We start from the raw sequence: 14,793 nt of genomic DNA, 5'->3' as shown, positions 1-14,793 counted from the left end.
TCCATCATCACCCCCGTTACAGTGGAAGGTGAACGGGCAAGTTAAGGGTCCCATCATAGACGTCTGGAGGGTTTGGATCATCCATCACTTTTGTTCCTATCCAATTAACGGTACGGATCATTTACGATGGAAGAATTCACGTCTCGATTGGTGGTTCGGTTCACAGACGTGGACGGCTGTGATATGGGATTGCGTGGTACCATCTTAAGGCACCATTGGAGAAGATCCGCTACCAGTACTACTACCTCCGAGATATCGCCCCCGCCCGATTCTCGTGTCCAATTCTCGCCCTTCTTCCTAACCGTCTCCCGCCGGCTGAAAGCTTATAGACGCCGTCGACGGCGGCGATGCCTGCGATCACTTTACCCACCGCCGCCTCTTCTTGTTCTTTTCGTCGTCCCCTTGCAGCTTCTTTCCGATCCTCCTCGTTCCTCTTGCCCCTTCGACTGTTGCCCAGCTCCGTCCACGCTTCCCTTCGGTCTTCGAGCCAGATCATGGCGGTATCTGCTTGGGACGCCGAAAGGATCCCAGTCGCCGACGTCCTGGCCGATTCGATGGCTGTGAAGCCGCCTTCCCACCCTACCTACGATCTAAAGGCCGTGATCGCCCTCGCTCTCTCCGAAGATGCTGGCGATCGAGGTCTATTATCTCCTTCTCCTCTCCCGATACGCATAGTTTCTTATTTTTCTTCTTACTTTGGCAGAATTAGTTTTATGCTGGCTTAATTCTTAATTTTTGGGTCTTAGCATCCTTTTAATATGACTTTGTTTTTTCAAGTTTGCATTTTGATGCACTGGATACTCTAGAATTTGCCCATTTGTTTCTATAATACTGCCAAGTCGATTTTTTAATTATTTTTCTTTCACTTCCTCATCTTGTGGCTTTATGTTCAGTTTACTTTTCTCTAAAGATTCAAGTTGTATTATGCATTGCACTTAATTGAAAAGATCTAATTTTTCCTATCTAATTAATAGGTGATGATAGTATGTACATCCGTCTGCAATAAAGTTAGCTGTAGTCTTGAATGCTTATGTTTGTCCACGTCCATGAATTTTTTGAATGTACAATCTCAACGATTGAGATTGATACTAGCACTGACTTTCGTAAATTTATTAGCATATTAGCTGCAAGAGAAGTTGTGCTTGTATGAACTTGGAACTATAAGCTGAATGGTTCTGAAATTTTTCATGAAATATTTAATTATAATATGATTCTTAACTGCCATAAAAACTTGTGACTTTATGTTTGGTATGGCATAATGTTTCTCAGCTACCCTAACAGATTTTCATCTTTATGACTATCACGGGATGCATAACTGTTATGTTCAATAACCAGAATGTTGCTCTGTTCATCCAGTGTAACATGAATCCTTGATGTGATGCATAGAGCTCTTTTTACTTTAAAGGAAATTCTACTGAACTTCTTATAAATGTAATTCTATGAACATGAAAAGGAATTATGCACTACCTTGAATCAGGGATTATAGTCCTTGAGAGACTAGAGCTCCAAGAAAATGATGTGTTACATCAGATCTCCATTGAAATAATGAGTATTATTCAAAGAATCATATCCTAGAAATTTGATAAGTAATAAATAATGAAATAAATTTAAATTTGGACCAGTAATGGCCAAAAGAGTAGAGGAAAAATAAGGTGCAGGCACTCAATAGTTTCTGTAGTCATAGTTTTGGCAAGAAAGAATTCTTTTTAAGCACAGATTGTCCATGCTTGTTTATTGATATTTATTTTTTGAACTTATAGATAATTTGAAGCTTATACCATCATGTTTAGGAATGTCTAACTTGTGTATGAATGTTTTGATTCTGCAGTGCTGTGATCTTTTGACAACGTAATAATGGCAACCCTTTAGAATTCAAATGAACATATGATTATAATCTGACTGATACTTCTCTTTGTTGAGACAGGAGATGTGACTTGCTTGGCCACTGTTCCAAAGGATATGAAAGTAGAAGCTCACTTCATCGCGAAGGACGATGGGATTGTTGCTGGAATCTCTCTGGCAGAAATGATATTTAATGAGGTTGACCCCTCATTGAAGGTATAACTTGTGGCTTTATTTTTTTTCTAGATTCCATAAATGACTTTCATTTTCAATTGGAGACTTTCCAACATGTTTTGATAGGTTCAATGGTTTGCAAAAGATGGAGATCATGTTTGCAAGGGCATGCAGTTCGGCAAAGTATATGGTACGACTAGAGTTATATTTAGCTTGATCATTATACTCCATATGTACTCTATATACTAGTCAGTGCTTACTGATTCTTTTTCTTTTCTTTTCTTCTATTGTTCAATTTCAGGATGTGCACATAGTATCATTGTGGCGGAGAGGGTTGTCCTTAATTTCATGCAAAGAATGAGTGGAATAGCAACACTAACCAAGGTGCATCATCCCCCTGTATCAATTAATACTTGATTTGTGTGTTGTCTGATTAGTGACATCATGTATTTTTGTTTGTCATATGTAGTTCTGATGTAATGGATATAATAAGGTCTATAGTATGGAGCGGAGGTAGTGGTTGCTTAGGTTTAAAGACCTTCAAGTTATTGTGCATATACCAACTGTATTCAGATCAATCATATCTTTGTTACTGATGTTTAGGCAATTCTAGAAATCACCTCGCATGACAAATATTAGTTAACCCCATTCAATTGAACAAGTGCTTTTAAGGTAATGTTTATTTGGTCAACTGTAAATTCTTGCCTTTCATCTGATGGGCAGTATAATTCCTTTAGAAGAAACTTGAAGTTGTTGTTTGCAAGTTGCATATTTTCTGTTATTTTAACACCTTTACTATTTTTCTGTAAACTTTCTTGATTTTGTTTAAATAAAACAATTTGCTAGTGAGTGATTTATTAAGAATCTAAACACAGATTGCAATTTCAATCTTTACAAGGTTGTTCAGCTATTGGAACTGTGTGGTATATCAGTATGGACCTAGATTTCAGCATGGCAACATTGAATGCTACTGGGATTAGAAACAAAAAACAAAAGTAAAGATGATAGGGAGGGAAAAAGGGGGAACAATATACTTATGCATATTAACAGCATATCTTAGCACTTTTGTTTGTACTGAGAATCCTATTCCCCTTCGCCTTTCTTTTTCTTTGCACCTCATGATTGATGCCTGGACCAAAATGCGATATTGAACCTTACACATTGTCATACATTAGTTTCAACACTTATGAGATGTCCATCCCCATCTTCATCAGTGCAACTAAATTAAATGGTTGGGTTTTGGTGATCCATATGATTGTTCCATGACATGGCACCACCAAATTGACTACGATCCCATTTCCATATGTTGAAAGGCATTAGTTCCTGTTGATTTTTGGTTGATTTATTTTGCTTTTGAAGCTGCTTGACATTCTTAACGTCCACTCTGTTCTCTCTTTTTGTTTATTTGATCAAATAACCATCAACATTTTGAAGCAAAATTATAGAAACATGGACCAATGCATGAGGCTTCCGCCAACACAAAGATTGGAGAGGGCTAATGTATACATGCTTATTTGGGCCACCCTGGACTCATTTAATTTAAATATTTAAGTCTTGCACTAAATTCGTCTTTCTCAGCTGGATTTGCATTTTTACACTGATACTTTGGTCATTGTCATATGCTGATATTTTCTTCCATAATATAAATCCTGATTGATCTTTTTCTTTTTGTATAAATGAGCATGACTTTTCTGAAATAGTTTTGTAATATATTCTGAGATGATTTAGACATGTTTATGTATCACTAACATAAGATGTTGCTGCTCTCTTCAGGCAATGGCAGATGCTGCTCACCCTGCTTGCATTTTAGAGACTAGGAAAACTGCTCCAGGGTTACGTTTGGTAGATAAATGGGCGGTACTTATCATTTCACCTTTTTGTGCAGTCCTGTTTTAATAGTTAGTTAGTTATTGTGCTTAGTTTTGCTGACAATTCACTTCCTAAAATCAGGTACTAATTGGTGGTGGCAAAAACCACAGGTTGGGTTTGTTTGATATGGTAATGATAAAAGATAATCATATATCAATAGCTGGCGGTGTCATGAATGCTTTGAAATCAGTGGATCAGTACTTGCAACAAAAGAATCTTGAAATGCCTGTTGAGGTAGAGTGCACACAAACCCCTATCAGATGATATTGACATTTAAAGCCTTATTGAAGTGTTTGAAGCGATCATGGTGCCATTGTATAGTTTCCTTTGATTTTGGCAGAATATTTTTAAAATTTTCTTACTTCCACATATATTATATTTTAGCCACTAGTTTTCTACTTTAACATGTCGAATCAATCCTATATTTTCCTAAATCCTCACCTTGATTCTGATCATTAACAAGTATGATTCTACAATGTGCATTTTCTAGTTAGTGATAGTGAGTTTAACTCTGTACAGTTGGATGTGAAAGTGAAAATCATTTTCTTTTTGCAACATGAAATTTTTTTATAGGATATTGACTATAACATAAACAGAGTATTTTCTTCCTAAAATTCTGTATTTTCAAAGATTGATATGCCTTGTAAATGCTCACAGTTCATATGCTGCATTTGTTGTTACAGCACACGCAATTGCATGCTGTGCATGTGTTTGTTTTATAATTGTGATTATATCTTGGGAAGTGAATGACACCAACATTTCATACTTTCAGCCTGTCATGGCATGTTACATAGGATGCTTCACTGCACCACCCAATCCATGCTAAATGCTGCTTTTTCTTTGAAGCTAATATAAAAATATGAATCAGGTAGAGACAAGGACCTTGGAAGAGTTGGAAGAATTATTGCAATATGCCACTAAAAATAAAACTTCATTGACTCGGATTATGCTGGACAATATGATTGTTCCTCTTCCAAATGGAGAGGTGGATGTCTCAATGCTGAAGGATGCAGTTCAGCTGATAAATGGTAAATTTGAGACCGAGGTAACTGTCTACTTTTTCGATTACAAGTGATGTGTGCTCATATGACTAGCAATATATTATTCTCTGATCATGTATAAATATTTTTAATCATGATGTAAGTGACAACTTCCTACATCAACACTGATTGCATGTCATTATGCGCTGACAACTTATTTAAAGATCTCTCAGGAAAGTAAGAAGGGGAAGGAGTGTGATTTGCTTTCCTTGATTGTTTTGCTACTTGTGCTTAAATTTCTTGATCCGAATCTTCATTTCTTTGAGGGGCCAGACATGCTTTGTGCCTTTTATGTGGAAATTGGAATGCAGAACTAAGAAACTACTTCCAAGAATTGTGGGATTTCGGTATATTTAATAAGATGGTGGCAATTTCATGTTATCTCAAAGTTCTTTCGTGACATAACTTGTTTCTTAGTCCTTTGTCTGTGTTTTGTTCTTGCTTTTGCTAGCTGATAAAATCCATTTTACATGGATGAAAAGTGAGCAAATTTCAAATCATATTAATCATATACTTCCCTTAGTTACTCCTCTTGTTTCCTGAAAAGATAATGATGCTTAACTGATGCTATAATGTATGTTCTTCCTTGGAAACCATCTTTTACTTTGTCATATATAAGGACACCTATTGACACTAACTTGCTAAGGTGACTATTTATCACAGGAATCTTTTTTTAAACTGCTAATCATGCAATCTAATCTATTTGAGGTGGCTCTTGAGCAACTTCCTGTTTGTTTATATTTTCTTTATAAATTGGACGTGTACCTAATTCACTTGAAGTATGTTGCTTGGACATTTAATGATGGCAGGCATCTGGAAATGTCACCATTGATACAGTGAAGAAAATTGGAGAAACTGGAGTAACCTATATTTCCAGGTAAAAAAAAAGTCTGTTAATATATAGAGTAGATGTTGGATTTATATCTTCTAGAATTGCTCTTTGAGATCCAAACTTGACTTGGTCAAATACTTTTGTGACTGCCCGTAGTGAGATCGATTTGTTAGTCTTGGATCAAGATTGGTTAATGACAAGCAACTTCCTTAGTTGACATTATAACATATAACTCTTGTTCATCTCGATTTTCAACACTAGCTGTCAATCTTTAAGAGTCTTCAACTACGTGGTGTTTCTGGTTTCATTAAGCAACTAATAGTTGATACTGTGGTTCTTGTTGATATAACAATGTACACTTGGATGCGATTGTATATCATACTTCATGTTATTAATTAGTGAGATGTCATTTCTTTATGCATTGCATATGTCAATTTCATGAAAGCCAGTATATTGATTTTACTATACTATTGCTCTTTTGATGTCTCCAAGGACTTGTACGGCATGCCTACTAAATAGGCACATGATCTAGAAATAAAAAACACAAGCTCAGTTTGAAATCATGATTAATTAACATATAATTAACTATTAAAGAAACCAATCAAATCAAGTTGGCACTCTTTCAGGTAAACAACTCAGGTATATTCTCTAGCTGATTCAGGTTCGAGCAGTAGCTTTGCATTTTTAAGGCATTTTATTATCATACATCCAAGATGACTAATAAAGATGGCATGGCTGTTAACATAATATTTAATCTAATGGTATGAAGCATTTTTTGTTACCTGAACAGTTAGATTTGGATCATTGTTTCAGAAATTAGATATATAACTTGTGTTTACGGGTTAGATATCCTACGATTGAAGACACTCCCTGATATTGAGATTCTCGACAGCTGTTTTACACCACTCTGCTATGATTCTGCTGTTGTTGAGCCTGATGCATATCACCAACAATTCATGTTGATTTATGAGGGCTTTCAGCCTTTGACAACTATCCCTTCTCCATTGATGCCTAGTTCCATGGTTTTGTTATTCACTCAGTTATTACATGACCTGACAGGAAAACAAGATACATGTTTGAAGAATTAGCATCCTCATAATAACAATAGTGACCAAGTTATGTTCATTTTGTGGCAGTGGAGCTTTGACACATTCTGTGAAAGCACTTGATATCTCACTCAAGATAGACACAGAGTTAGCCCTTCAAGTCGGACGGCGAACAAATCGGGCATGATCCGGGCACATTGCATCAGGTATTATTGTTACTGTTTGCCATCAAGTTCGATGATCCTGCATATTGTTTCTGATTTTTTATGATTCTGTTCCATGTCAACTATGATTGCTAACTATATATATCTTTATATGTTTTTATTTTCAGGTACCTTTGTTCAAATTTACATTTCAAAAAGCAAGTTCCGGACATAGATTGTGGCTTTAACAAAGTCTCTATGTACTTCGACAACTAAAGGTTCGAAAGATTGCACCTTTCATCTTCTAACAAAATAAGTAGTTTTGCTAGCAGATACCACTAATGTGGGCAGATAAAAATGCTCAAGGAACATCACAGATCAAAAAATGATATGTCTTTCTGGGGTTGCTAATTGAATACTTGTTCCCAATTCAGCAGTAATAATGTAAAATACCACCAAAATTGTTTGACAAGTCATAGTTTGTATTCATAGGAGTAGTTGTACTTCATGGAACTTTTCATGTTCCTCTATTGATAGGAAGTGGTCGTCGTGTCCACTGTCTTCAAGGTGGAGTCGTCATCCATCAATAGTATTCAACACACACTAGGGTTCGACGAGAGATAATTTATCCATTAATTTTGTTAAGTTTGAAATATTATTGAGTTCAAATTTGTGGATATAGCTAATTTTGGCCTATGTCTTTCTGAAATCTTTTATGGTCCTTAAGAATCTATAAAAAAGAATAGAAAAAATGTTTAATTGGATATCCACAAGTAATCATTTCAGTAAACACTTGATAAATAATGTAAATTATAAACATAGACTTCATAAGCTCTGAATAGTCTAGGTTAGTTCACTATCTTGTTTCACAACAATATCATGTGGGCACTTGTGGGTATTTTTTACTACAGCAAACCACCTTAGACCTTTTGTCGCATAATCGTTCAAAGCTTGCGAAGTTGTAATTTATATTGTCTATCAAGTGTTTATTGAAATGGCTAGTTGTGGATCCTGAGTTAAACATTTTTTCTAACTCATTTTCTCTTTTGTAAGTTCTAAAGAGACCATAAGTTCTAAACATTTTTTCTCTTTTCTAACTCATTTTCTCTTTGTGGACAGATACACAAAGATGTCGCATGACTTAGGTAAACTAGCTAAGTCCATGATAAAATAGTATATCATTCTTACAAGTTGTTTTATGACTTTATCTACTTATGGAATAGGATTAAATCTGTGTTATAATGCCTTCACTTAAGAGGGTCTAATCTAGTGGTGATTTTATGTCGTAATGTGTTTTCTTTTGTTCGTCAAATGATAGTCTTTTCTTCTCTAAGTCTTTCGTCATGTCTAATATCATATGATACCAATGTGCTCTTTTGGTTCGTGGAAGGATAGTTTTCTTCCTTGAGTCTGTCTAATAATCATCACGAGTCGATTATACAAGTCGATTGATTTAGATCACTAACCCAAAATATCTATGTTCAAATTAATAGTAATATATTTATTAATTATAAAAAAATAATTTAATTCGTTGCTCATTTTCATATAGGCGAGGAAATTAGTAGCGGAAAAAAATGATTATTACTAGGACATAACTTATCAGGCATGCTGGAATAAGAAAATAAAAGAACATGCGTCGTAAGGTAATCAAAATCATATTAACGTAGAGCAAAAGGATCGTAGAGAACATCAGATCAAAGGTGAAAATTATTTTGGTAGTACGAAACAGATGGATTACGGATAGAGTAATAGCATAAAGAACAACAAACCATTATCCCAATCATTAATTGCGAACTATGCCTACATGTAAGAATCGATTGGTTTGTCCCATTTAGTTCTTCTTTGCAGGATTTATGAGGACTATTATTCTCCAAACCTCATTACTAAATAGAAATAGGAATTTATTAGAATCACAAATTCTTTTTAGTGTCAAGAAAGATAATTCTAAACTCTCCTCCTTTAAAGTATTAAAATCTTATCCTAAACGGGAAACGAGGATGACTCTCTCCTTTCTTAAATTATTCATTTTATATTTAGATACTTCATATTACTAACTTAAGAATCGAAGGATCTAAGTCGAAAAACCTCTTTTATCCTGATCTTCATGTAGGTGTCACCTCGAGAGCACTATTCTTTTACCTCAGGAGAATAATATTTTCATCTCGGATCTATCTCGAAGATACTTCGGATAATTCTATGCACATGAGTCTAAATAAAAAAAAATAGAAACATCTGCCGTCTGCTGTGACCGTAACATCAACAGTCAGGTTCACATGGAAGAGGAAGAAGCTATACTCAAAAGCAAGGAGGCATGGCATTCACCACATGACCAAGAAAACCCACAAGCCACCATCTTGATATGCCAAGTTCTACTCTTTTCAGATGAGACCAGCCCTTGGGAACCAATTGCCAAGGATGCCCTCAAAAGATCTCCTTCCACAAAGAAAGCATACAGGTTGATGTGTCAACAACAAGAGGCCAGCTTTTGTGAAGACAAAACATGGAAATGGTGGGCCTTTCAAGAAGAAAAATAGGGGAAGATCATGTTAGCTATACTGTTTGCATGTGAGATGATGAAAGAAGAAATGCATCAGATGGTGGGACAGAAGTTCTACTTTCGAGGGAATGATAGTCTTTAGGCTCCTGCAGCTTTGCTAAGTGATCAGATGATGTCCATCATTAGAAGTATAGGGACAAGGACAGAACAGTTGGGAGGAAGAAATGATGATGGAGTCTATTTATTAGGTTAGCTATGTCTCATAAGTATTTCTAAACACATTTCATTACAACAATGACGATCGAGATGATCCATTAAATCGGTTGCATTGGGCATAACTATCGATTCTAAACTACGATTAAAGCTCCGACACTAATCGACTTTGTAGTTGAATTCATCCCAAATCGAACTATAGTAAGAATCCTATAAGCTAATACGTACTCGGCTCAATTACTACAGCGATTGGAGCGGCTGAATTGATCCTAATCAGCCTATAAGGACAAGTACTACTAGCGTATGTCCTTTGCTCTCTGGCGTCCAAAGTGAGATAGACATAGCTACATGAGTGATCCTATTGATTTGGGTCTTAGTTCAGACTCATCAGGTGAACGAGTCAATCATCCCATCGAATCGAATATTATAATGAATCCTTCCTACTATCCACTATAGTTCGTCTCAAAATTTAATGTTTGTGGTAACAAATAGAAGAGGTTGTTGAGATTCTCGTGACTAATTTGATTGGAAACATTACTATTACCATCACAAATCAATCAAATCCAATCTAATTGTTAGTTACCAACAATCTAATTCTTGGCCACATTGCAATGGAAGAAGTCAAAGGACACGTCAAAAAGTACGAATGTATTTCCATATATTATCTTATATTTATTGAAGAAACATTTACAAATAGATGAATATATATATATATATATGTGTGTATGTATATATATGTATATATATAATGTTGTGACTCCCAACAACAACATTAGCCACCTTTTGATGTGGTAGTGAGGCACCTAATACTCTCAACGACTGTCTTTGACCGTTGGGTGTGTCCCACACCAGCAACCGTTCAACTCCCGAGTCTAAAGGCACGCGGTGGAGTCGAACGAGTCCCACCACTGCTGGACTCGCTCATTCGCGTGCTGAGTTAGGTGGTCGCCATGCGCATGCTAACCACCGGCACCACCTCCTCCCTGCAGATGGTGACAAGGTTTCATCCCCCATATATATCCCCCTCTGACAACGGTACTACATGCTTCGAGGCGACCAGACGAAGACTCGGATATCTCGAGCGATCCCTGCGGAACGAGAAAATGGTGGTGAAGGTGTATGGCAAAGCTCAGGCGGTGTGCCCCCAGCGAGTAATGCACTGCCTGGTGGAGAAGGGCGTCCCGTTCGAGCTCGTCCATGTCGACATCGACACCATGGAACACAAGCGTCCTGAGTTCCTCCAGAAACAAGTAGCTCGTCCCCTTCCCTTCTTCCCCCTATGTGTTGTGCTTGACTTCTTTGATCCTGTTTCCTTTCTCAGCCATTCGGGCAGGTCCCCTACATCGTTGACGGAGACTTGGAGCTCTTCGGTGAACACCTTTAGCTTGACTTCTTGTGGTTGATTTCTGCTGTGTGGTTTAGCTTCGATGGGAGCTTAGTCAACGTCATTGTTGTGCTCCACAGAGTCGCGGGCCATCGTGCGGTATCTGGCGGCGAAGTACGAGGACCGCGGGCCTAACCTGCTCGGCCGGACGCTGGAGGAGCGAGCGAAGGTGGACCAGTGGCTGGACGTGGAGGCCATCAACTACAACCCCTGGGCGTTCCCCATCGTCTTCAACCTGTTCGTGCTCCCCATCCGTGGCCTCCCCGCGAACAAGGCGGACGCCGGCGCCGCCGTGGACAAGCTCAACAAGGTCCTGGAGGTGTACGAGAAGCAGCTGTCGAAGACCAAGTACTTGGCGGGCGACGAGTTCACGCTGGCCGACCTGACCCACATCCCCGCCACCCGCTACATCGTGGAGAACTGCGGCCTGTCGCACCTCTTGGACGACAAGAAGCACGTCAAGACGTGGTGGGAGGACATCACCGGCCGGCCCGCCTGGAAAAAGGTGATGAGCTTCGTGGAGACCGGGGGGTCGAACTACTCCCCATAGAAACCTTGTGTCGCTCGTGTGTCTCACGAATAAGGTTTAAGCACGCATGTCGGTGTTGTCGTCCTTTTAAGCTTCAGCAGTACTCTCTCGGCTACGCTGTGAGATCGTAAATAAAGTCAATGGGTGTCTCCGGATCTGAAGTACCACCATGTCAGTGTTGGATGTTGCTAAGTGGCACGAGCTTGTCCTTGTCCCACCTCAGAGGTGTTCGACGATATGCGCCATGAGGTGGGGATGGTACGCTACACAACAAAAAGGTGTTCCCAACACTCCTCAACCCTATCTTCAAAAGAAGAGATACCCCACATGGAATTTGCATTCAGAAGTCGTGTCAAGTTCTTTTGAATCCCAAAAGCATCTCAATCCATGAGAAATTAAGCTCATTACTACAGCTAGATTGGTCTATATATATATATATATATAAGACAACAATCTAATCATATTACATAGCGTCAATATTTATGTTAATTTATATTATTTTCTTCGAAGCATATTGAATGAGTTGAATATTAAGTCATTATCACCACCGTTACAAAACTCAATTAGATCATCAATCTAGTAAGAGAATTTGATATCATTTTCAATTCTACTCGTATAATATACTATGATAATATTGATGATGTATACCTATGTGTCAATCTAATATTCTGCTCACATATGAAATATATTATCATCTGACTTTCATTTCGATCGAGATTAAGTTGTTAGGCATCAACTATGTACTTCTTATGTACATATCAACTAATAGATTCTTTCAATCTTACGAAGACATGATAGAATATCATAATAAACACTCATGTGTATGAAATAACGTTTCTATTTTCTTATATCCTCAATATTTGAATATCAATCATTTATTTAAAAATTTAATTTGATTACGATCCTTGAAAAAAAAATTCAAAATTTGTATAAATATTCATCTCCTTCCTCAGGAATAAAATCAATTTATTATTATTATTTTTTCATTTCAACGTGGAGGACAACAGGAGAGGATTGACTAATTCGACAGCCACGGAAGGGACAGTGACGACAACAGCTTCCTCTCCCAGTTTGGCCACAAGTTGACTCACGCACGTACTCCCGTGTCTTCACCACCACTCTATTGCATAGCGCTCCACCACCTAAAGATCGACTGTATGATTCAGATTTCCTATGATTCGTCGCCAATCTGTCAGACGCTCGAGTGAGGTGACATTTTAGGGAGAAAGAAATCCTCAAATGATAAAACCATGTCAACACAAGAACTAAGTTTGTGATCCTTTTCATAGAAACAATGATGACTTTCCTAATAAGAGAAATTAACAAAGAATTAAGCCCCAACATTTTTGTCGAAGAAAGTCCCCTTAAATCAACAAGAAGATGAGATTGGGATTTCCACTACTTACAAGCACAACACGGATACATTCTCGATACTGTAGCGAGTGAGACAGGAATGTGTTCCTTCTGCTAAAAGTTGAGTTGGTCGAGTTCAGATATCGCGGCACCTTTCCACCTAACTCTGAGAGCACTGTCACCTCACTAAATCCCCCGACCGAGGATGCTCTCATGGTTGTCTCCATGGATTTCATTGCTCATTCTCCTTTCAGATTCATCCATCGGCAAACATTGTTGCTGCCTTTTCTACTTCAACTCATGCACATCAAATAATTTGGGGGGGGGGTATTGACTTCTGGATGGTCTTTTGTTGGATAGTCATGAAGAGGATTCATATGACACTAACTAAAACCAGTAATGCTTCCATAAGAACACTAAATTTATCATACGATAAATATTATGAGCTTATATTTTCATGACCAATGTCCGTTCCTGCATTTTTCTTTTGACTACACCAAGCATAACCGTCTCTCTGTCGACAAGATTTTGACATCAAAAACCGCAGTTGCAACAGCAAATCTTGTATTCAGAGACATCAAATCACACTCAAAAGGAAACAACATTTCCATTTCATATTTCTACAAATATCATGAACATAGTAAATACACAGCCAAACAGCAGTTTATTGTTTATCATGGTATATGTATCTCGTACGAGATCTTGAATTGTTGCTACCTAATGAGGAATACACATCGAATACACATTAAAAAGCAAAAAAAAGTCATACACAAATGCACCATACGGTTCGGAAATGCAGGATGTTAAGAACAATCTGTTGGAGTGAGTTGCTCTCCTTTGAGATTAGGATACCATCAGTGTCTGCATACAGTCGACTATTCACCAGCACGTATCCTTTGTTCCTGCAATGCTTCTCACCCATTCCCTTCTCGTTGGCCTTAATCCAATGGGAAGCCGAAGCAGCCATTGATGACTATACCAGCCCACTCAATTATTCTGAGGTTGTTGACCTGGATTACCACTCAAGTATGGGACAGCGCATGCTTCCACCCATTATTCTGAGCTTGTTGAAACTCTTTATTGCTTATTATTCTATCTTTTTCGTAGTAACCCCAAATATTGATCTGGATATCTTCATCTAAACTAATTTACCAAATGTTAACATAGAAAATATAAAATCTTAGTCCAAATTCAATTGGATTCAATCTACTCAAGAATCTAAACTATTTTACCAGCTGTTGGCACAACCAATAGTTTGGTTGCTTTACAGAGAAAAAAGGTTAGATTCCTTTGTGTGAAGGAACTTAAAAAGAAAATTTGGCACAACTATAAGTCCATGTGCAGAACAAAACAAGATAAAATAAATACTCAGTAAAAGAAAGGGAGAAACTGAAAGGAACTGGAAAAGTATGGAAAAGAAGATCTATTTTGGTATATCAAAACTTGAATCACTATTTAGGCGGTAGCATAAACTCGATGATCTACTACAACATTCAAGAAAGAGTAAAACTCTCGGCAAAAAAATATGAAAACAGCAATGTTCTTTTCTCTAAATAAGAAGATAAAGGTAAAAAATGACAGAGAAACAGTGAAAATATTGAGCGGAAATCTACCTGTGAATTTCAATATTACATAAGCCAACAACGTATACATCATTATGACTCGAAACATTCGCTAGAAACCGAAAAAGGAATCGACGTTGCATAGTTGAATCTGCAACTGTATCTTGTAAATCCATTAACATCATCAACAAGTACACGAAGATAAAGCTATTCAATCTGCGAAAATAAATCCAAGTTGGATTTTTGAAATCCCTAACTAATGGATTATATGATCAAACCAATGCATCGGACTAAGGAATGACACAATCA

The 14,793-nt window shown here is 37.5% G+C and overlaps 2 protein-coding genes across 3 annotated transcripts; both read left to right on the top strand.

The window, feature by feature from the left end:
• Positions 1–238: 238 nt before the first annotated feature.
• LOC135635334 (nicotinate-nucleotide pyrophosphorylase [carboxylating], chloroplastic-like) lies at positions 239–8,235 on the top strand. Of its 2 annotated transcripts, XR_010495599.1 has the most exons (11): positions 239–639; positions 1,925–2,058; positions 2,143–2,206; positions 2,318–2,400; positions 3,790–3,873; positions 3,967–4,119; positions 4,754–4,930; positions 5,735–5,802; positions 6,894–7,009; positions 7,135–7,224; positions 8,066–8,235. XR_010495599.1 is itself a non-coding variant. In XM_065146346.1 (10 exons), exons 1-9 carry the CDS (start codon positions 348–350, stop codon positions 6,988–6,990), a joined length of 1,152 nt encoding a protein of 383 aa, XP_065002418.1. In that variant the 5' UTR covers positions 240–347; the 3' UTR covers positions 6,991–7,009; positions 7,135–7,476. The 2 variants fall into 2 exon arrangements, 1 of the variants encoding a protein (XP_065002418.1); XM_065146346.1 differs by lacking the exon at positions 8,066–8,235 and having other exon boundaries at positions 240–639; positions 7,135–7,476.
• Positions 8,236–10,591: 2,356 nt separating this feature from the next.
• LOC103981216 (glutathione S-transferase F12) lies at positions 10,592–11,730 on the top strand. Its single transcript, XM_009397866.3, has 3 exons — positions 10,592–10,906; positions 10,978–11,026; positions 11,121–11,730. Exons 1-3 carry the CDS (start codon positions 10,607–10,609, stop codon positions 11,588–11,590), a joined length of 819 nt encoding a protein of 272 aa, XP_009396141.2. The 5' UTR covers positions 10,592–10,606; the 3' UTR covers positions 11,591–11,730.
• Positions 11,731–14,793: the final 3,063 nt, after the last annotated feature.

This window comes from Musa acuminata, chromosome BXJ3-4 (assembly GCF_036884655.1).
Source record: "Musa acuminata AAA Group cultivar baxijiao chromosome BXJ3-4, Cavendish_Baxijiao_AAA, whole genome shotgun sequence".
NCBI classification, from domain to species: Eukaryota; Viridiplantae; Streptophyta; class Magnoliopsida; order Zingiberales; family Musaceae; genus Musa; species Musa acuminata.
This window is presented reverse-complemented; position numbering and strand designations above follow the sequence as displayed.

Coding starts and splice junctions, on each gene's coding strand:
- LOC135635334 (XM_065146346.1), top strand. CDS start 348: ATGCCTGCGATCACTTTACCCACCGCCGCCTCTTCTTGTTCTTTTCGT. Junction 2,207..2,317: donor GCAGTTCGGCAAAGTATATG/GTACGACTAGAG, acceptor GTTCAATTTCAG/GATGTGCACATAGTATCATT. Junction 2,401..3,789: donor GAATAGCAACACTAACCAAG/GTGCATCATCCC, acceptor TGCTCTCTTCAG/GCAATGGCAGATGCTGCTCA.
- LOC103981216 (XM_009397866.3), top strand. CDS start 10,607: ATGCGCATGCTAACCACCGGCACCACCTCCTCCCTGCAGATGGTGACA. Junction 10,907..10,977: donor CTGAGTTCCTCCAGAAACAA/GTAGCTCGTCCC, acceptor TTCCTTTCTCAG/CCATTCGGGCAGGTCCCCTA. Junction 11,027..11,120: donor CGGAGACTTGGAGCTCTTCG/GTGAACACCTTT, acceptor TGTGCTCCACAG/AGTCGCGGGCCATCGTGCGG.